General features: G+C 43.7%; 1 protein-coding gene across 2 annotated transcripts in view; it reads left to right on the forward strand.

Annotated features, from left to right (window-relative positions):
• The window catches only part of ZNF609 (zinc finger protein 609), a 224,708-nt gene that overhangs the window by 144,507 nt on the left and 56,851 nt on the right, over positions 1-23,350 (forward strand). For both annotated transcript variants that reach the window (XM_034938917.4, XM_055098315.2), the window contains exon 3: positions 14,754-14,979. In XM_034938917.4, coding sequence (XP_034794808.1) covers positions 14,754-14,979 — 226 coding nt within the window. The remainder of the gene's footprint in view (positions 1-14,753; positions 14,980-23,350) is intronic.

Consider the following 23,350-nt stretch of genomic DNA (forward strand, 5'->3'; position numbering starts at 1 on the left):
GCAATTCTCCTGCCTCAGCTTCCTGAGTAGCTGGGATTACAGGCATGCGCCAACATGCCCGGCTAATTTTTGTATTTTTAGAAGAGATGGGTTCACCATGTTGGTCAGGCTAGTCTCGAACTCCTGACCTCAGGCAATCCGCCCGCCTTGGCCTCCCAAAGTGCTAGGATTACAAGCCTGAGCCACCATGCCCAGCCAAATTATTTCTTATTTTAATTCTAGTCTGGTAAACATCAGTCAATTTATCCCACATAAATAAAAGTTCTTTGGGGTTCTTAACTTTTTAAAAATCTTTTTGTTTTAATATAATTGTATTTGTAATACAGTACTCTCATGTACCATGTACCCTTTTCCTAGGTTTCCCCAATGATAATATCTTGCAGAACTCTAGCACAATATTGCAACTGGGATGGTAATATTGATGCATTCACCTATTGTGTTCAGATTTCCCCCATTTACTCGTACTCATTTGTGTGTTTTTCTGGGTGTGTGTAGTTCCATACAGTTTTGTCCCATGTATAAGTTCATGTATCCACCACCCAGTCAAGATACAGAACAGTTACATCACCACATCACCAAAAAGATCTCTTGTGTTGACTATTTACAACTACATTTACCTTTCTTCCACCTTCCCCTGCCCACCCCTAATCCCTGGCAGCTGCCAATCTGTTCTCTTTGTCTCTAATTTTATTTCAAAATTGTTATATGTGTGTATGCATGCATGCGTGTGTGTGTGTGTGTGTGTGTGTGTATTTTTTTGATACAGCATCTCACTTTGTCCCCCAAGCTGGAATGCAGTGGCATGATCATGGCTTACTGCAGCCTCAACCTCCTGGGCCCAAGCGATCCTCCCACCTCAGCCTCCTAAGTAGCTGGGACAACAGGCATGTGCAACCATGCCCAGCTAATTTTTTTTATTTTTAAAGATGGGGTCTTCCTATGTTGCCCCTGCAGATCTGGAAATCCTGGGCTAAAGCATTCTACCCACCTCAGGCTCCCAAAGTGCTGAGATGATAGGCGTGAGCTACCACACCCAGCCCTGTTACTTGCATGTTTTAGTTTTAATTTTTCTTTCTCTTTCTTTCTTTCTTTTTTCTCTCTCTCTCTTTCTTTCTTTCTTTCTTTCTTTCTGTCTGTCTTTCTTGTCCTTTCTTTTACTTTCTTTCTTATCACTCTGTCGCCCAGGCTGGAGTGCAGTGGTGCAGTCTTGGCTCACTGCAACCTCTGCTTCCCGGGTTCAAGCAATTGTCATGCCTCAGCCTCTCGAATATCTAAGAGGCTAATTTTTGTTTTTGTTTGTTTGTTTGTTTGTTTGTTTTTTAGTAGAGATGGGGTTTCACCGTGTTAGCCAGGATGGTCTCGATCTCCTGACCTCGTGATCCACCCTCCTCAGCCTCTCAAAGTGCTGGGATTACAGGCATGAGCCACCGCGCCCGGCCGTATTTTTTTTTTATAGAGACGGGGTTTCATCATGTTGTCCAGGCTGGTCTTGAACTCCTGACCTCAGGTGATCCACCCGCCTTGGGCTCCCAAAGTGCTGGGATTACAGGTGTGAGCCACGGTGCATGGCCTCATTTTAATTTCTAATATGTTAAATATCAAGGGATATAGCCTACCTAAACCAAAGCTCTTTAAGGTTCTCATTTTTTTTTTTATGGGACTAGGTATAAGAGGGGGAAAATATGTTAAGTAAATGAAAAAAATAAGGCCAGGTGTGGTGGCTCACACCTGTAATCCCAGCACTTTGGGAGGCCAAGGCGGGTGGATCACTTGAGGTTAGGAGTTCAAGACCAGCCTGGCTAACACGGTAAAACCTCGTCTCTACTAAAAATGCAAAAATTAGTCCAGTGTGGTGGCATGCACCTGTAGTCCCAGCTGCTCGGGAGGCTGAGGCATGAGAATTGCTTGCACCCAGGAGTCAGAGATCAAGCCACTGCACTCCAGCCTGGGTGACAGCATGAGATGCTATCTTAAAAAATAATAATAATAATAAGGTTCTCAGTTTTTAAGAATTTCCTGCAAGGTGAAGTGGCACACCTGTAATCCTAGCACTTTGGGAGGCCAAGGCACAAGGATCTCTTGAGCCCAGGAGTTCGAGAGCAGCTTAGGCAACATAGGGAGACCCCCATCTTTACAAATTTAAAAATTAAAAATTGAGCAAACCAACGCAGAAACAGAAAACCAAATACCACTTGTTCTCACTTATTAGTGAGAGCTAAATGATGAGAACACATGGACACTTAGAGGGGAACAAACAGACATGGGCCTACTCAAACAGAGTGGAGTAAAAAAGAGTAGAGGGTGGGAGGAAAGAGAGGATTAGGAAAAATAACTAATATTTACTAAGCTTAATACCTGGGTGATGAAATAATCTGTACAACAAACCCCAGTGACAGTTTACCTGTATAACAAACCTGCATATGTACCCCTGAACTTAAAAGTTAACAACAACAACAACAAATAGCCAAGTGCAGTGGTGTGTGCCTGTAGTCCCAGCTACTCAGGAGACTGAGGCCGGAGGATCGTTGAGTCCAGGAGTTCAAGGCCATAGTGAGCAATGATTGCGCCACTGTAGTCCAGCCTGGGTGAAAGAGCAAGACCCTGTTTCTAAAATAATAATTTTTTTAAAGAATTTCCATGACCAGAAAGTTTTAGAACAGCTGGCTTACAGCAGGGAGAATCATCCCATTCCTCCTTCCTAAGCCACAGCAGAGCAAAATGTGATTTGTGATGTCTCAATTTAGAATTCTCATGTTTTCTCACAGGACTGACAGTATGAATAATGATTCATTAGTTCTTTAGTACAGTTTGGTCCAGCCACATTATAGGTTAAATAGACTTCTGTGGGCCGGCCTAGGAATCGCTGTTTAAGACTTCTGACATCTGTGATTATTAAGATTTCAGAAAAAGGCTTTAGCTTTCTGTTGTGTTTACTTTATTTGATTTGTGGGGTTTTTTAATTTTGCATTTTGTTTGCTTACTTGTTTTTATATTCTTAAAGGTAAAAGAGTGGAGTAAAGATGACACACTTAAGTCTTGACTTTTTAGGAAATGCATATGTGAAAGGAGGTAAAAGAAGTGTATTCAGGAAAGGAAGTAGTTACAGAAGTTCTTTATTCTTAGGAAGCAAATCCTAATGCTTACCTTGTAACCATACAGGAATAGGAGGGATTATCAGCCTTCTATGGTAAACATACAGTCAGCTTCAGAGGAAGTACTTGGGTCTCTATCATCACTCATCAGCTGCAAAGTTAATAAGCTTTGCTGAAGGAAAATGTGAATTTCAAGCAGGCAGGAGATTGTAGAGTGAGAAGACTTAGGGAAGAGCAATGGAGATGCTTCATTCAGCAAAAACCTTTACCACAGTAATGGACACTGCCATGTGATTTGTGTTGCACACTGATTTTGCTTATGAGATTTTTTCCTTTGTTAAATTTCAAGCATAATTTATCTGTTTCCCACACACTGGGAATTTCTAGACAGTCTTGAATATCAGGATTGTTTGATCTGCTGTCTCCTCTTTAGCAGAAAAGGATTTAGGGTCTGAGCCCAAGAATGTATAGGGATCACTGCAGGAGAACAGACTGTAGACTGCAAGTCTGTAGTCTTCAAATTATATGTTCAAAAGCAAAAACAAACAAAAATCAAAAGAGAAAGAGAAACAAAATTTAATGTTCACTGTACTTGAATTTTCTTTTTTTTTTTTTTTTTTTGAGGTGGAGTCTTTTGCTTTGTTGCCCAGGCTGGAGTGCAGTGGCGCAATCTTGGCTCACTGCAACCTCTGCCTCCCGGGTTCAAGCAATTCTCTGCCTCAGCCTCCCGAGTAGCTGAGATTACAGGCTCCCGCCACCATGCCCGGCTAATTTTTTTTTGTATTTTTTGTAGAGATGGGGTTTCACTATTTTGTTCAGGCTGGTCTTGAACTCCTCACCTCATGATCCGCCCACCTCAGCCTCCCAAAGTGCTGGGATTACAGGCATGAGCCACGGTACCCAGCCTGTACTTGCATTTTCTAGTGCACAATAGAACAGCCTTCACTGCTGACCTTGAGTAGGTACTGATTGGTTAAAATTAAGTACTACATTAAGTCTTCTGTGAATAATAGAATATATAGCTTCTTTTTTTTTTTTTTTTTTTTTGAGACGGAATTCCCCTCTGTCCCCCAGGCTGGAGTGCAGTGGCGCGACCTCCGCTCACTGCAAGCTCCGCCTCCCAGGTTCACGCCATTCTCCTGCCTCAGCCTCCCGAGTAGCTGGGACTACAGGTGCCCGCCACCACGCCTGGTTAATTTTTTTTGTATTTTTAGTGGAGATGGGGTTTCACTGAGTTAGCCAGGATGGTCTTGATCTCCTGACCTTGTGATCCACCCACCTCAGCCTCCCAAAGTGCTGGGATTACAGGCGTGAGCCACTGTGCCCGGCCTATATATAGCTTCTTAGAACTGTTTGAAGACTAGTTATGTTGCCAGCTACTCTGTCTTTTTATCTTTTTCCTCCTTGCCTCCTGCTATAAGATATTTTGGAAATTAACCAGATTTATAATCAAATTCTTTTTCAGGGCAGCCTAAGTGAAATCTGGAAGCTCAGCAGTCCAGGAGCCTCTTTTTTTTAAAAAAATTTATTTTTGTGTATTTATTTATTTATTTACTTTTCCAAAGGCAGGGGAGAGGCAAGGCCCAAGTGTAGTTACTGTTTGAAAAGGACCTGCCGGGCGTGGTGGCTCATGCCTGTAATCCCAGTACTTTGGGAGGCCAAGGCTAGTGGTTCACTTGAGGTCAGGAGTTTGAGACCAGCCTGGCCAACATGGTGAAACTCTGTCTCTACTAAAAATACAAAAATTAGCCAGGTGTGGTGGCATGCGTCTGTAATCCCAGCTACCCAGGAGGCTGAGGCAGGAGAATCACTTGAACCCAGGAAGTGGAGGTTGCAGTGAGCCGAGATCACGCCACTGCACTCCAGCCTGGGCAACAGAGTGAGACTCTGTCTAAAACACAGAAAAGAAAAGGACCTGAGGCCAGGCATGGTGGCTCACACCTGTAATCCCAGCACTTTGGGAGGCTGAGGTGGTGGATTGCTTGAGCCCAGGACTTCAAGACCAGCCTGGGAAACATGGCAAAACCTTGTCTCTACAAAAAATACAACAGTTAGCCAGTCATGGTGGCGTGCACCTGTAGTCCCAGCTACTTGAGAGGCTGAGGTGGGAGGATTGCTTGAGCCTGAGAGGTCAAGGCTGCAGTGAGCCATAATCACATGAGCCTGGAAGACAGTGAGACCCTGTCTCAGAAAAAAAACGAAGAAGAAGAAGAAAGAAAAGGACCCGAATTTCCTCCACTTATAGTTAAATGTTGTGTTGTTTTGGGATTTACTCAGGGTATTCTGTTGCATTCTGACAAGAGCTTTGTGGAAAGGAGGCATTCAGATTTCTCCTTCCATCCTTAATTATCCCATGATGTCTACCTGCTAGCCTCTCATGACAAGGAATTGCTGATTTTTCAGAATAAGCAAAAATCATCCTTGTTTAAACTTATTTATTTATTTTTTGAGATGGAGTCTTGCACTGTCGCACAGGCTGGAGTGCAGTGGTGTGATCTCAGCTCACTGCAACCGCCGCCTGCCGGGTTCAAGGGATTCTCCTGCCTCAGCCTCCCGAGTAGCTGGGACTACAGGGATGTGCCACCATGCCCGGCTAATTTTTTGTATTTTTAGTAGAGACAAGGTTTCACCATGTTGGCCAGGCTGGTCTAACTCCTGACCTCGTGATCCTCCCACCTTGGCCTCCCAAAGTGCTGGGATTACAGGCGTGAGCCACTCCGCCTGGCCTAAACTTGTTTATTGAATGGAATTTTGTCTCAAAATTCCAGTCAACAGAAAGTGGTTCAAATAATTGAAGATTTTTTTTTTCTGATTTTTGTTTTGAGACAGTCTTGCTCTATCACCCAGGCTGGAGTGCAATGGTGCAATCTCAGCTCACTGCAACCTCTGCCTCCCAGGTTCAAGCGATTCTTGTGCCTCCCAAGTAGCTGGCATTAAAGGCACCCACCACCACGCCTGACTAATTTTTTTTGTATTTTTAGTAGAGACGGGGTTTCACCATGTTGGCCGGGCTACTCTCGAACTCCTGGCCTCAAGTGATCTGCCCACCTCGGACTCCCAAAGTGCTGGGATTACAGGTGTGAGCCATGTGCCCAGCCTTTTTTCTGTATTTCTTTTTTTTTTTTTTGAGACGGAGTCTTGCTCTGTCGCCCAGGCTGGAGTGCAGTGGCGCGATCTTGGCTCACTGCAAGCTCCGCCTCCCAGGTTCACGCCATTTCCCTGCCTCAGCCTCTGACTAGCTAGGAATACAGGCGACTGCCACAATGCCCGGCTATTTTTTTTTTTTTTTTTTTTTTTAGTAGAGATGGGGTTTCACCGTGTTAGCCAGGATGGTCTCGATCTCCTGACCTCGTGATCGCCTGCCTCGGCCTCCCAAAGTGCTGGCATTACAGGCGTGAGCCACCGCGCCTGGCCTTTTCTGTACTTCAAGAGACAAAAATAAATAACTTAATAAATAGATAAATGGGGTTTTATTTGCCATTCTTTTAAATAACCCACAATAAGAATTTGGTGAGCAAATTAAGTTTTATATAATACCTTGGTGGATTATTTATATGTTTATCCATGAATCAGTGAGTATTCATTTTAATCCCTCTGCCCTGTATACCTATATTACTATTAACATTACTGATGTTGAGTCACTGTAAAATCTTGAAGCACTTTTTGGATTATTGGTAAAGATAACATCTCGCTTTTTTTTTTTTTTTTTTTTTTTTAAGGCAGAGTCTTGTTCTGTCACCCAGGTTGGAGTGCAGGGGCACATTCTCGACTCACTGCAACCTCTGCCTCCCGGGTTCAAGGGATTCTCCTGCCTCAGCCTCCTGAGTAGCTGGGATTGCAGGCACCCGCCACCACACCCGGCTAATTTTTGTATTTTCAGTAGTGACGGGGTTTCACCCTGTTGGCCAGGCTCGTCTCAAACTCCTGACCTCGTGATCTGCCTGCCTTGGCCTCCCAAAGTGCTGGGATTACAGGCGTGAGCCACCAGGCCTGGCCTGGCCTGTTTTGTTTTGTTTTGTTTTGTTTTGTTTTGTTTTGTTTTAAGACAGTATCTCATTCTATTGCCCAGGCTAGAGTGCAGTGGTACTACCTTGGCTCACTGCAGCCTCAACCTTCTGGTTGCAATCCTCCCATCCTCTCAAGCAGTTCTTTCATCTCAGCCTCCTGAGCAGCTAGGACTACAGGTACACACCACCATGCCTGGCTAGTTTTTGAATTTTTTGTAGAGACAAGATCTCTCTATGTTGCCCAGGCTGGTCAGAAACTCCTGAGCTCAAGTGAACCTCTGTCCTTGGCCTCCCAAAGTGCTGGGATTACAGGTGTGAGCTACTGCCTCTGTCTTGATAACGTCTTATCAACATAATGTTTAGTGTATTTGATGACATCCTTTTTTTTTTTTTTTTGAGATGGAGATTCACTCTTGTTGCCCAGGCTGTAGTGCAATAGCACGATCTCGGCTCACTACAACTTCTGCCTCCTGGGTTCAAGCGATTCTCCTGCCTCAGCCTCCTGAGTAGCTGGGATTATGGGCATGCACCACCATGCCTGGCTAATTTTTGTACTTATAGTAGAGACGGGGTTTTGCCGTGTTGGTCAGGCTGGTCTTGAACTCGTGACATCAGGTGATCCACCTGCCTCGGCCTCTTAAAGTGCTGGGATTACAGGCGTGAGCCACTGTGCCCAGCTAGTGACATCTTACTTTCTACACAATCTTATCTGATAATTCTGAATAAATCTGAACATTCATGTACCAACATCCCCAACTACCTTTTTATTTTTGGATAAAACAAAGTTTCTTAGAACTACTGCTGTTATCAGTAGAACTAACTTCCTTCTTGCATTTTTGTCTGTGAAGGTGAAGATACAAGACTCATTGTGAAGGGGAAAAGGCAAGGTCTATCTCAAATATCTCTTCAATGAATTTCTTTTTTTTTCAGATAGGGTCTCTCATTTTGGTGCTCAGGCTGAAGCGCAGTGGTGCAGTCATAGCTGCTGCCTCATCCTCCTGCCTCAGTCTCCCAAGTAGCTGGGACTATAGGGATGTGCCACCATGCCCAGCTCATTTTTATTTTTTGTAAATATAGGCTTTTGCCATGTTGCCCAGGCTGGTCTAGAACTCCTCAGCTCAAGCAATCCTCCCGCCTTGGCCTCCCAGAGTGCTGGGATTACAGGTATAAACCATCACATTTGGCCTTCAGTGTATTTTCTACCTGTAAAGTTATGTTGCAGCCATGAAGATTTTTGTCCATCAGTGCCTCTCATCTGTGAGAGGCAGTTGAAGTAGGTATATAGTTATAATTACTCTTTGTGGGGAGATGAATGACTCTGGTCTTTCTCTATTCTCTCAAGTCCCCATTTCTGTGTCATCTGCCTACCAACATTCAGATCCTTATATATGTTATTAAACTGATATCTTTTTTTTTTTTTTTTGAGATGGAGTCTCACTCTGTCGCCCAGGCTGGAGTGCAGTGGCGTGATCTCGGCTCACTGCAAGCTCCACCTCCCAGGTTCACGCCATTCTCCCGCCTCAGCCTCCCGAGTAGCTGGGACTACAGGCGCCCGCCACCACACCCGGCTAATTTTTTGTATTTCTAGTAGAGACGGGGTTTCACCGTGTTAGCCAGGATGGTCTCGATCTCCTGACCTTGTGATCCACCCGCCTCAGCCTCCCAAAGTGCTGGGATTACAGGTGTGAGCCACCATGTTTTTTTTTTTTTGCACTCTGTCGCCCAGGATGGAGTACAATTGTGCAATCTCAGCTCACTGCAACCTCCACCTCCCGGGTTCAGGTGATTCTCATGCCTCAGTCTCCCAAGTAGCTGGGATTACAGGTGCACACCACCATGCCCAGCTAATTTTTTATTTTTAGTAGAGATGGGGTTTCACCATGTTGGCCAGGCTGGTCTTGAACTCCTGGCCTCAGGTGATCCACCTGCCTCAGCCTCCCAAAGTGCTGGGATTACAGGCGTGAGCCACTGCGTCCGGCCTTAAACTGCTGTATAAAGGTAAATTGAGAAGTATCATTTTAGGATGGGCAACGTAGGGAGACTTTGTCTCTACAAAGTTTTTGTTTTTGTTTTTTTTGGAGACAAAATTTCACTGTATTGCCCAGGCTAGTCTCAAACTCCTGGACTCAAACAGTCCTCCCATTTCAGCCTCCCAAAGTGCTAGGATCACAGGCATCAGCCACCATTCCCGGCCAAAAAATTAAAAAAAAAAAAAAATTAGCCTAGCATGGTGGTGCACGTGTAGTCCCAGCTGCTTGGGAGGCTGAGGTGGGAGGATTGCTTGAGCCAGAGAGGTTGAGGCTGCAGTGAACCATGATCACCCCCTGCACTCCAGCCTGGACGACAGAGCGAGACCCTGTCTCAAAGAAAAGAGAATTATCACCAGGCGCGTCTGTAATCCCAGCACTTTGGGATGCTGTGGCGGTTGGATCACCTGAGGTCAGGAGTTTGAGACCAGCCTGGCCAACATGACAAAACCCAGTCTCTACTAAAAATAGAAAAATTAGCCAGGCATGGTGGTGGGAGCCTGTAATCCCAGCTACTTGGGAGGCTGAGGTAGGAGAATCGCCTGAATCTGGGAGGCAGAGGTTGTAGTGAGCTGAGATCACGCCATTGCACTCCAGCCTGGGCAACAAGAGTGAAACTCCGTCTCAAAAAACAAACAAACAAACAAAAAGTATTAAAAGATAAAGGACATAAAGTGTTGGGAAACTCCAGAGATCTCCTCTTTAAATTCTCTATAAGTCTCTTTTCAAGCTTTTGTTTTGTTGTTTACCTCCCTAGTAAGCTAAGCCCTAGGAGCCATGATGGCACTTCTTAGCATTTCAAAGACTGAGAATTAGCTTAACTTTTGTTGGTGTAGTTATTAAGGCATCTAATGACCTTAACTTTTTAATATTCCTATACCTTATTTTCCCTCTTGGCCCCAATCTCCTGACAATCCCTGCTCTTATATTTTAGGTATATGAGAAAGATGGCAAAATGAGTCCTTTTCTGATTTTTTTTTCTCCTTTTTTGAGACAGGGTCTTGCTCTGTTGCACAGGCTAGAGTACAGTGGCACGATCACAGCTCACTGCAGCCTTCACCCCCGGGACAAAACTTTCCTCCTGAAATGGGAAAAGTTCCCTTGTCCCCCTCACAGGGCGTGCAATGGGAGTGTGGCTCACTTCTTCACTGCCCTGCTGCTCAGACCTGTAGGGTAGCATACAGAGGGGCAGGCTGTGGGGCTCCAACCCCGGCAGTGTCTAGGGGTGAATGCTTACATCTGAAGCCCCAGTGGGTGTGTGTTCCAGGGTGCTCTTTTAGTTTAGCTGTCCTTAGGCGGCTTGTGTTAGCTCAATTAGACCCCTGCCTTATCACAAGAACAGAGGGCTTTCTGTATCCCAAGGTTCTTGTCTTGGTGTACTGGAAGAATTGGATCACATGTGGGCTTGGAGAATGAGTGTAAGGTTTTATTGAGTGGAAGTAATGCTCAGCAGATTGGGGAGCCAGAAGGGAGATGGTTTTCCCCTGGAGTTCAGCTACTCAGCGGCCCAGGCTCTTCTCCAAATGCCCCGGCCAAACTCTGCTTCATTCTACGGCCTGCTGGCATTTGTCATGTGCTCTTCCGCTGCGTGTGCTCTTCTGCCGGCATGCTCCTCTCAACGCCCTCTCGAGGTCCAGCCGCTGTGTCTTCTTCTGCCAATGTGTTCCTCTAGAAGTCCAGCCGCTTGTGTGTCTGCCTGCTAGGGTCTGGGGAGTTTTTGTAGGCACAGGGAGGGGCTGTGGCAGGCCAGGGTGGTCTTGGGAAATCCAACATTTGGGCGGGAAAACAAAAATGCCTATCTACCTAGGTCCGTGGACACAGGCCCCTGATGGAGCCCTAGCCAGGGACCATGCCCTCCTCTACCCAGCACTTCCCTTACCCCCTTCTGTATCATTTAAAGGGACCACGTTCTCTACCCAGCACACCCGTGTCACTCCTACCTCAGCATCCCAAGTAGCTAGGACTGCAGGTGTGTGCCAACACACCCAGCTAGTTGTTTTTGTTTTTGTTTTTGTTTTTAATTTTTTGTAAAGACAGGGTCTCACAATGTTGCCCTGGCTGGTCTCAAACTCCTGGACTCAAGCACTCCTCCTGCCTTGGCCTCCCAAAGTGCTGGGACTACAGGCTTGAGCCATTGCACCCAGCCCCCTTTTTCTGATTGTTATCTTCTCCTGGAAAGTGATAAATGAAGCTATCTTTGTTTCAGTGAATAATAGAATATGAAATCCTGTAAAGCCACATAGGTTATTAGATGAATATCACAGAGCTTATTATGCACTATGGCTTAATGTTAGATTATAGATGTGACCAAATGGTAATTAACAGAGCTGGAGCTGTAATTAAATACTATTGTGCTGCTCTGTGATCTCTCCTTAGATTTCTGTTGCAAAGTAAACAGAAAATGAATAGTTCAAACCCATAGGTGGATTTCGTCACTTCTCCCCATCCCTGAACATGTCTTTTAATTAACTAAGTAATTAAATAAAGTCATCTTCATACAACAGAGATGCCAAACTCTGCCTAGTAACTCTAATCAGTAAGGGTAGTTTGATGCATACTTGTTAATGAGTTCCTCATGTGTATGAGTCTGTTCTGTTATTCTTAGTGATCAGTTCAGTTGAAGTTTCTTCTCTTCACTTATTGTATAGCAGGGTATAATTTGGCAGACTGCTTGAATGCAACAGTGATGTTTCCAACCTACATTTTAGGTGTTGTTTTCTGGATTTCTTGGTGCAAAATTGGGGACTTCACTTTATCTAGAATGTATTAGCATATGTTTCTCCTAGCCTGCCAGGAGCACTGAATAACCTAGCAGGAAATTAAACTACTTCCAGAAAAAAGCTGTCCTCAGTGGCTGAGAGAAAGAGTGTATAGGTGTCTCCCTGGGGTAAACTTCCTTCTGTGCCTAGGGTTGCTGCCTGAGCTGTGGAACAGGTTGGCAATAGGACATGTGCAAGCAAGGCAATCAGAAAGTTCACAGGGGTGACCTGGAAGGTTTAGGCCAATGTCTGTGTCCAGTAGGACCTTGCAGGAATTTCTCTTGTGAGTAGAAGAAAGTATAGAAAAGAGAACAAACCCTAAGCAAAAGAAGTACACATATAGGCTGTGAAACTGCTTCTGTCACAGTTCTTCCCCAAGAGAAAGAATAGATAAACAGAGGTGAGGCCAAGAGTAAAGATGATCTGTATATTCTGTCTCTAACTTTCCCTCTCTAGTGACTCTCAAGAGTTTGTTCCAGCACTGCAGAGGAGTGAGTAGGGAGGCTCCAGTTTACTTTTTCTGTGTTGTTTTTTACCTTCACTTCTGTGCATGGAAATTTTAAAGATCTTTCCAGGAACTACCACATCCCAAGAAGGTTGGGAAATTAAATTATAAATGCCCAGTTTTCAAGAGAGCAAATATGCCTTTTGGCATTTATCATAAATGTAGATGATTCATTATACAGGCTTCCACTTCCATTTCATTTCATGAAAAAGGTGGAGTTGGGGAAGTACAAGGGGTGTGTGTGTGAGACAAGCAGATAAGGATGTTTTGGCAGCTCTTCAGGGACCAGAATTAATCAGAATCAGTGTATGAACATTCTGTGGACTCACAATGATGATCTACAAATAGTGATGACTTTCTAAGCCAAGAAGTCAGAGCCAACTGTGGAGAATGGATCCGGAACCCAGACCTCAGCCTATAGGCTAGTTTTCAAGGCCAGGAAGGTGTTTGTCTCTGTGTGTGTTGTGGGAGGGAAATGGATTATAGATAGAGTGATAGTCATGTAGTAAATTATTCCAGAATCAGAGTTTTGTTGCAGAGCTATTTAGAAGCTTGGCTTACGGATACATGTATGATCTTCTCTGAATGTCTCTATTAAAGGACTAGACTAAGAAGTCTATTAAAGGACCTAGACTAAGAAGTCCTCACAAAGGGAAGAGTCCCAAGGATTGGGAAAGTCCCAATCTTTGACTCTCATTTTCTAGGTCTGCTGATTAGTATCATACTTAATCTTCGGAGGAAATAAGCCAGTGTGTGCATTGAGTGTCTTTGCATATGCAAGACGTTATGCTCATTCAGGATTGGGGCATCAATCACTCGAGCATAATAGACTTTGTCAGCCTCATAAATTCTGGGATTTAAAGAGTTAAAGGATCACCGCCCACTTCATTTCATTCTTTTTTTTTTTTTTGAGATAGCATTTCACTCTGTCACCCAGACTGGAGTACAGTGGTGCAATCATAGCTCATTGTAGCCTCAACCTCCTGGGCTCAAGTGGTCCTCCCACCTCCGCTTCTGGAGTAGCTGAGAATACAGGCATATGCCACCACACACATATACCTTTTTTATTTTTGTTTTTTATAGAGGTGGGGTCTTGCTATGTTACCCAGGGTAGTCTTGAACTCTTGGCTACACGTGATCTTCCTCCATAGGCCTCCCAAAACATTAGGACTACAGGCATGAGCCATTGCACCTGACCCATCACAACTTTTATGTTGTCTCTAGATGTGTTGCATTCTTCTTGGAACCTAACTAATTACATTCTTGTGAGAGGTTCTAGTTTCTGGTTTTGGAAGCAAATTGCTTCTTTCTTTCTTTTTTTTTTTTTGAGACGATCTCGGCTCACTGCAACCTCTGCCTCCCAGGTTCAAGCGATTCTGCTGCCTCAGCCTCCTGGATAGCTGGGATTACAGGCGCCCACCACTACGCCTGGCTAATTTTTGTATTTTTAGTAGAGATGGGGTTTCACCATGTTAGTCAGGCTGGTCTCGAACTCCTGACCTCAGGTGATCTGCCCACCTCGGCCTCCCAAAGTGCTGGGATTACAAGTGTGAGCCACCGTGCCTAGCCATGTTTGACTATTTCTATCTATGTGTACATAATCAACAACATCTTCAGACTGCTGTTGATTGGCTTCTGGGTGGCAACAGCACCTCCTGTTTCTTATAGATAAATTTGATGTTAGAATTATATTCCAAGATGCCATTCTCATTAAACAACCACTGTTACAGTTTCTAAGGGTTAGAAATTCCCACCAGGTTAATCCTAGCCCTGCTATAACTTTATTCCTTCTAGCCAAAGATGTATTAAAGCACCTAGGATCATTAGGAATCATGGCATTCCTAGGATTTGGCTATTTCTTCCTCTCTTTATCCCCACCCAAATTCATGGATTTTATGCCAGACTAATGTACTGTTTGCTGAATGATAGATTGGTAGGAAGCATAGTGGTGGTAGCAAAACATACCTCAGATGCTGGGCCTTGTCTTTCTCATCAGTCTGTGTGCTCTGTTACTATTGAAATCTGGCCCTGATTCTCTTTCATTAGAGACTTTTTAATGAGATGAGGAAAAAATAGAACTTCTTAAAAAACATTTTAGCCAAGTGCAGTTTATGAGGAAGATCATTAAGAAGATCATTATACGCTCATTAATAAGAGTTTCTCTTAGCACAGGATGTTCTCATCTAAACCACTAGATTTGTAGTGGTATCATAAGCCAGAACTTGAAAGGAAGAACCAAAGTCTTATTTATAGCCGTCTGCACTCTGGCAGGAATAGATATAGGACTAGATTAAATACAGAAAAGGTATTTCCTCTAAATGTTCTCCCGGCAACTCAGCTACTACTTTTTCTTCCCTCCACAGATGGAGTCCCCTGTTTCCACACCAGCAGTGCTGCCAATACACCTTTTGGTGCCAGTGGTCAACAATGACATCTCATCTCCTTGTGAGCAGATCATGGTTCGTACCCGATCAGTTGGGGTCAACACATGTGATGTGGCTCTAGCCACAGAGCCTGAGTGCTTGGGCCCCTGTGAACCTGGAACTAGCGTCAACCTTGAAGGCATCGTGTGGCAGGAAACAGAAGATGGTAAGTGTGATATGTGGCTTTCCCCTCATTTCTCAACCTGCTTCTGCAGGGGAGCCACCAGGGACTTATTGTTGTAAATATTGCCAAGTGGTTATTAGAGTCTCAAGTGTCCACAGTCTGCGGGAGATACCCACACAGAGGATTTTAGCAGACTTAGCAAAATTTCCCAGCTTCTAGAGATTTTTCCCTTCATAGTATTCAACAGTGTTGATCCTGGTACTTATGATATGCAGTCATGTGATAGGTGTTGGCCAGGTAATTCAAACTGTATCTGTACTCTCCATATTTTATATGGGAGAGTTAGATTATAAATTAAATTTGAGGTCAGGCCTGAAGAGAAAAATTAATAAAAGGGCAGCTGAGGGAGTCAAGAGGATGGAGAATAGTCACTCTTAAATTCACTTAATGTTGGCTCATTGCATATGCAGCTCTTGCCTTTTTTAACACCTACAGGTACAGCCAGTTCACTCTTCCCACTGATTGCCTCATTGCCCAGCCACCCACACCGCTTCATGTATCTGTCACTTGGTACAGATTTTATAGGAAATGTTTAGATGGTCTTGTTTTCAGGCATCCACTAAGCAGTTGGCTCACTGTAGGTTGCTGTTGCCCAAGGCATCCAGACTTCTTGCATGTTCCACTTGCCCCTGAGAACGGAATCTATTCTGTTTTGAAAATTTATGAACCTGAAAAAATGGAAGGAAGTGTAAAGAGACTTAATGGGGTATTTCAGATCTTTTGGTAACATCTGGTGGCAATTTGATTTTTGCATATTCTTTTTATGAAGAATCCAAATCCTTGTCAGAGTATATGTGGTTAGAGAGTCTGGGCCTCAGTCCCATCATGTCTCTGCATCAGTAAACAGACTTTCAAACTGTCCTCACTCTGAGGAGTTTAGAGGCCCAGAGGAGCACAGCTAATCATCTCTGATTATCACAGAGCTATTTTGTCAGTCTGCCCCTAGAAATTCAGGCATTTTATTCTGGTCATTCTAATAAAATCTGTTCCCCTGAATATTTTGTTGTCATTCAGTATTTATTTAAAGTTTACCGTGCAATAGGTGCTGATGTGTTACAGGTTAAGAACTCTGTATTCTTGTCTGTGTCATCATTAGGAATGTAATACATCTTCAGCTTTCAGAATAACGTCGCTAATGAGGTTTTATTGTGTGCCTGAGTGGTAGAAGCTGATGCAGAGAAGGTAGAGAGAGAGTTTAACTCTAGAGGTTGACTCTGGATATGTGTATACAATATACAATCTGAAAATCACAAAGTGGCTATCTGATTTTTAAAATGTCATCTGCTTATGGACAAATGTCTGAACAGTCACAGAGTCTGTTGGAATGACAGACATATCCGGACCATATCTCTGTGCCACCAAGCAACCTTCAAGGCCTCTTGCCTCAGTATTTTGAAGATAGAATAAATCGATTTCCTGCCTGTTTGTTCTGCTTGCCTTTATGATGGTGACTCTTTTCCAAGAACAAGATGCTTTTTTTATGCGAACCTAACAAAAACTTTGAGAGAGTGAGGCTAATGCTTTCACTCTCCTGAGGACAATGAATACCTTTTTATCTGAGGATCCCTTCCTGCCAGGGCAAAATTAACACATAATTTTTTTTTATTTTTTGTAAATCATTTGCTCTGAAAGACTCTCTGTCAGGTTGTCACAGGCAGCCTATTATTACCAAGTTCCCCTGTTACGTACACTTTTTTTTTTTTTTTTTTTTGAGATGGAGTCTCACCCTGTCACCCAGGCTGGAGTACAGTGGTGCGATCTTGGCTCACTGCAACCTCTGCCTCCCAGGTTCAAGCGATTCTTCTCTCTCAGCCTCCTGAGTAGTGGGGACTACAGGCACATACCACCACGCCTGGTCCATTTTTGTATTTTTAGTAGAGACGGGGTTTCACCGTGCTGGCCAGGCTGGTCTTGAACTCCTGACCTTGTGATCCACCTGCCTCAACCTCCCAAAGTGCTGAGATTACAGGTGTGAGCTACCACACCCAGCCCAGTTTGTACTCTTAAGGTACTCTATACTTTATTTCATAGCACACATCACAGTTTGCAACTTTGTTTATCATTTTTATGATTTTTCTATTAATGTGTATCTCTTCTACTGTGTTAGAAGTTCTGAGATCAGGCAGTCTGTTTTGCTCATCATTGTATCCAAGGTACTTAACATAGGTGGCAACTGACACCTATAGTAGTAGACTGTCAAAAATACTTGTTTGAGGCCAGGCGTGGTTTATCACCTGAGGTCAGGAGTTCAAGACCAGCCTGGCCCACATAGTGAAACCCTATCTCTACTAAAAATACAAAAAAAAAAGCTGGGTATGGTGGCGTGTACCTGTAATCCCAGCTACTTGGGAGGCTGAGGCAGGATAATCACTTGAACCCCGGAGGTGGAGGTTGCAGTGAGCCGAGATCGCACCATTGCACTCTGGCCCAGGCAACAGAGCAAGGCTGTCTCAAAAAAAAGAAAAATATATTTGTTTGAATGAAGGAATGCTTGCATCTATGTCATTGTCATTTCTGGATCGATCTTAATATATATCTAGAGGAGCCGGGTGCGGTGGCTCAAGCCTGTAATCCCAGCACTTTAGGAGGCCAAGGCGGGCGGATCACGAGGTCAGGAGATCGAGACCATCCTGGCTAACATGGTGAAACCCTGTCTCTACTAAAAATACAAAAATTAGCCGGGCGTAGTGGTGGGCGCCTGTAGTCCCAGCTACTCGGGAGGCTGAGGCAGGAGAATGGCGTGAACCCAGGAGGCGGGCCTTGAAGTGAGCCAAGATTGCACCACTGCACTCCAGCCTGGGTGACAGAGCCAGACTCCATCTCAAGAAAAAAAAAAAAAAATATATATATATATATATAGAGAGAGAGAGAGAGAGAGAGAGGATATTAAAATATTGTTTGAACTTAGGAATGGTGTCGAAGTACTTTCCAAAATTCTAAATCTTCTCTGAAACTCAGAATAAATACTGCTTTCACCAGGTTTGAGATCAGTCTCGTTGTCTAAATCTGTAAGATTTTTAATCCTACTTTTAATACCAGGTTTTCTCCCACTTACTGTATTTCAAGGCTTAGGTCTCTTCTTTATTTTTTCTTTCATCCCAAGGGAAAGAGAACTGTTCAGCAATAATATACTAATCTTTTCTTTGCTTTCTGGTCACCCCAGAGGGCCTTCACCTGAACTGTCAGTTGGCGAAGGTCTGAATTGGGATCAGAGTTGGTTCACATTCCTTTTCATCTTCAGGTAACAGAGATTTCCTGCAAAGATCATTCTCTGAAGATCTGTAAGATCCAGGATACCGAGTCAGTCCTCAAGTTAATCATAAGAACTACATACAGATACTTTTTAAAAAATTCTTCCAGACTTCTAGGTTTTTTTTTCTGCCTCTCGACATTTTGTACTTCTGTCTGTCTCTTTGTCCAGCAAACTACACTGTCTTCAAACAGAAAAGTCCTTACAGCTCAGAGAGAAGCTGTGAATGCTTGGCCTCTGAGGGGAATGGAGGACACTGAGGTCCCTGTAGAACTGAGCCACCTTGCTGAGAACAGGTGTAGGAGTCATGGCCTCAATTATTCCTAGTTTCTTTGCCTACTTGTCCTACAGTGTTACTTCTTTCTTTCCTCTTCTCTCCCTATCACTCCCTTTAAACCTTGGATGCATTTTAAAATTCCTGCAGATTCCATTTCTTTTTAGGCTGTTGATAATTCAGTAAGCACTGCAAAGATCCTACTTGACTAGATTCAACCATGGGACTGTTAAGAAGACCCAAGTGTAACCTAGAATTTTTTTGTCTGTTTGTTTTTGAGACATTCTCAGCACTATGTAAGGGCTAGTTCCACTGGCTTTTGCTTTATCTCACCTCACTTCAAATCAAAATACTGAGTACGTCCGAGGCGGGAGGTACACTTGAGGTCAGGAGTTTGAGACCAGCCTGGCCAACATGGCAAAACCCCGTCTCTACTAAAAATGCAAAAATTAGCCTGTAATCCCAGCTACTTGGGAGGCTGAGGCAGGGGAATCGCTTGAACCCAGGAGGTGGAGGTTGCAGTGAGCCAAGAGTGTGCCACTACACTCCAGCCTGGGCGACAGAGAGTGAGACTCCGTCTCAAAAAAAAAAAAAAAAAAAAAAATTACCAAGTCTATTCTGGGTTCTAATCTAGGATCCTGAAAAAATGTATAAGAAGCCTTAAAGCAGACTATGTACTTTTAGGGACACAAAATTGCTTACTGGCTTGTGTGGTATTTTAAAGAATGGCAAGGCTGACGTTAGGTAAGAGTTCTAGGAGATGCTATAGGTTCTCCTTTTTGGACAGTAGCACTAACCCAAAGGCCAATACCAGTGATGTAGTTTACTTTGGCAAATGTGCTTTATGGAAGAATTTATGGTATAGTAGAAGGAGCACTGGAGTAAAACTCTGGAGACTTCTATATCTCTGCCACTATCATTATGACCTTGGAAAAATCCCTTAATTTTCTGGGCCTTAGTTACCTCATCTCTTAAGTTGAACTAGGTGACCAATTAGGACCTGTCAGTTCTTTTTAGTTCTTTTTTTCTTTCTTTTTTTTTTTTTTTTTTTTTTTTTTTTTTGAGACAGGGTCAAGCTGTGTCACCCAGCCTGGAGTATAGCAACAACATCTCTCACTGCAGCCTCAAACTCTTGAGCTAAAGTGATCCTCCTACCTTGGCCTCCTGAGTAGCTGAGACTACAGGCATGTGCCGCCGTACTCAGCTAATTTTTTATAGAGACAGAGTCTTGCTATGTTGCCCAGACTGGTCTCAAACTCCAGGCCTCAAGTGACCATCCCACCTCAGCCTCCCAAAGTGCTGGGATTACAGGCATGAACCACCATGCCCAGCCTATCAGCTCTTAAGTTATAAAAATCTATGCAGGCCAGGTGTGGTGGCTCATGCCTGTAATCCCAGCACTTTGGGAGGCTGATGCAGATGGATCACTTGAGCCCAGGAGTTTGAGACTAGCCTGGGCAACATAGCAAGACCCTATCTCTAAAAAAAAAAATTTTTTTTAATCTATGCCTTAAACCATGGAATCAGGGCCAGGCACAGTGGCTTGTGCCTGTAGTCCCAGCTACTCAGGAGGCTAAGGCAGGAGGATCACTTGAACCCAGGAGTTCGAGGCAACAGTGAGCTATGATTGTGCCACTGCATTCCAGGCTGGGTGACAGAGTGAGACCCCATCTCAAAAAAAGAAAAGAAACATGTAATCAGCATGGATCCAACACTGGTTGACTATGGCAACTTAAAAACGAACAAGTGGACGGGCACGGTGGCTCACACCTGTAATCCCAACACTTTGGGAAGCTGAAGCAGGTGGATCACTTGAGGCCAGGAGTTTGAGACCAGCCTGGCCAACATGGTGAAACCCCGTCTCTACTACAAAAATTAGCCAGGTGTGGTGATACATGCCTGTAATCCCATCTGAGGCAGGAGAATCCCATGAACCCAGGAGGCAGAGGTTGCAATGAGCCAGGATGTGAGAGAATATGCGGCTGTCTGTAGAACAGGAGGAGCAGAGACTTTTTTGAGACAGAGTTTCTCTCTTCTTGCCCAGGCTGGAGTGCAATGGCGTGATCTCAGCTCACTGCAACCTCCACCTCCCGGGTTCAAGCGATTCTCCTGCCTCAGCCTCCCAAGTAGCTGGGATTATAGGCGTGTGCCACCACACCTGGCTAATTTTGTATTTTCAGTAGAGATGGGGTTTTTCCATTTCGGTCAGGCTGGTCTCGAACTCCCGACCTCAGGTGATCCCCCCGCCTCGGCCTTCCAAAGTGCTGGGATTACAGGCGTGAGCCACCATGCCTGGCCCCTGCTCACTATTGTAATAACATCCTGTCATCAGATTTCTTCTACCGCCATTTGACTGAAATATTTCTCATACCAGTTTTCCAGAGGTCTTCTCTCAGTCCTTCCTAGACTTCTATTAGCTCTCTTATTTCTTTATTCTTGAAACTCTCCTCTCTTGCCTTGGTCATAAATCTCATTTCTCTTTATAACTGGTTATTCTCTCTATTTTGTGCCAGTCTCTCTTCCTTCTTGTATTCATTTAATCAGAAATTCCTGTTGAGATTCAGGATGCTGAAATATCGGTCAATTCAGTCCTATCAGCCTCTAGATAGGGTCTGTAGCAGCTGGTGCCCTGCTCCCTTTCCCATAGGCAAACAGCCTTACCCACAATATATTTTTTCATTTATTGTGTGTGTCATAGTGGGGAAAGTTGAGGAAACATTGAGTTAGGAATGGCATTTAGCTGCTTGGAGAAGAAATGAAACTATAATAATGATTTAATATAAGAGAATTTGGAGGTAGGTAGGTAAGTAGTCTAGGGCTGGTATGATGACATCGCAATGGAATCACTGTTTCAGGCTCCTTAAAGTTACTTCTTTATTGTAAAATTGCTTCTGTAGCTCCAGCCATCATATTTACTTTCCAGTCTTGAAAGAAAAGGAAGGTAGAAGAGAAAAAGCACCTGCCTCCCATCTTAGTCTGTTACCTTTGGAGAGGTTTCCCAGAAGCCACACCATAAGACTTCTGCTTACATCTTGTTGGCTACCCTGTGTGCAAGGAAGGCAAAGAAATTTAGCCTTTTAGCTGGATACATTACTTCCCCGCACAAAATAGGGGCTCTTACTAAGGGAAAAGGGAAGAAATTAGTAGAATCTGCCACTCTTCTGCTTTGCGTAGCCTTCATACATCGTAACTTCCAAAAGCTATTACTTTAGCAGCTTTCTATTGTAAGTACTCTCCTATATATTCATATCTTTAGCTGTCTACCTTGTGTGAACAATACCGAGAACTTTATCTCCACACTTGACCTTTTGCCTAATACAGTTTCACTGATGAACATCAACAGAAACTGATTTATTAAATTCGAATGTCTAAAAAGGAGTATTCATCATTTTTTACCAAAAATTTCCTTCTCTTTCCTTCTCTATTTCTCTTCATTACACCTACATTACCATCCTCCTAATTTTCTTTTCTTTTTTTTTTTTTTTGAGACAAAGTCTCGCTCTGTTGCCCAGGGTACAATGGCCTCCACCTACGGGGTTCAAGCGATTCTTCTGCCTCAGCCTCCTAAGTAGCTGGGATTACAGGCGCCCACCACCACACCCAGCTAATTTTTGTATTTTTAGTAGAGATGGGTTTTCACCATGTTGGCCAGGCTGGTCTCGAACTCCTGACCTCAGGTGATCCACCCGCCTCGGCCTCCCAAAATGCTGGGACTACAGGCATGAGCCACCATGCCCAGTACCATCCTCCTAATTTTCTAGGCTCAAACCTCCCTAGTCATCTCTTGATTCTTCACTCTTCATCTCTGTATAATTTTTTAGTGGTTTCTCTAGGAATTACAATATATATATTTAACTTTTCACAGTTTACTTAAAATTAGTACCTCAAGTGGAATGTAGAAATCTTACTACCATATAAGTCCCTTGACTCTCCATTCTTTTTTCTTTTTGAGATGGAGTTTCACTGTCTCACCCAGGCTGGAGCGTGGTGGTGTGATCTAGGCTCACTGCAACCTCCGAGAAGAAATGGAATTTCACCATGTTAGCCAGGCTTATCTCAGACTCCTGGCCTCAAATGATCTGCCTGCCTCAGCCTCCCAAAGTGCTAGGATTACAGGCATGAGCCACTGCACCAGGCCTTACTCTCCATTCTTTTGTTTTCTTTTTTGTTTGTTTGTTTTGTAAATTATTTTATTTCTTCCATGATGATTTAGAGGCACTGTCTTCAAACCAATACAGATATTTCATAAATAATATTTGGCTGTTTTCTAACCAATTGAGTAACTTGTTGCACAATAAGCTACTTCACATCTTTCAGCAAGAAATACATTAAATTTGAGTAGTAAAGACATTACATAATGAATTAGGACACAATTAAAATTTGCTTTAAATATTTTTTTAGGGGAGAGGACACCACACTTCTATTCAATGAAGAGAAACATTTTTACAGTCCTGAGGTCATTTATTTTTTTAACACCCGTTATGCTGTGAATTTGTAGGGAAGAGGTTCCAGCATTTCAGGCTCCTTCCCATTGGTTCTCACAAAGTGTGCTTCTCTGGGTAGAGGCTGCTGCTTCAGGTGAACCCAGATGCCTTTCTCTTTGGCTTCTTTCTTTTTCTGATCATTTTTCCTTCACATGTTTCAGGAAGCTATCTTGGCTTTTAGAGTGCTTAATGTGCTGAATACACACATTAATTCTCTTGGCAAGAATCTTGCCCTTGTTTGTTTACAACAATGCCAACAGCGTGCTGGGGGACACTGTAGACTCTTCCAGTTTAGCCGTGGTAACACTTGTGGGGCATTCCTTTTTGAACAGTACCCATTCCCCT

Source organism: Pan paniscus, chromosome 16, assembly GCF_029289425.2.
Source record: "Pan paniscus chromosome 16, NHGRI_mPanPan1-v2.0_pri, whole genome shotgun sequence".
NCBI classification, from domain to species: domain Eukaryota; kingdom Metazoa; phylum Chordata; class Mammalia; order Primates; family Hominidae; genus Pan; species Pan paniscus.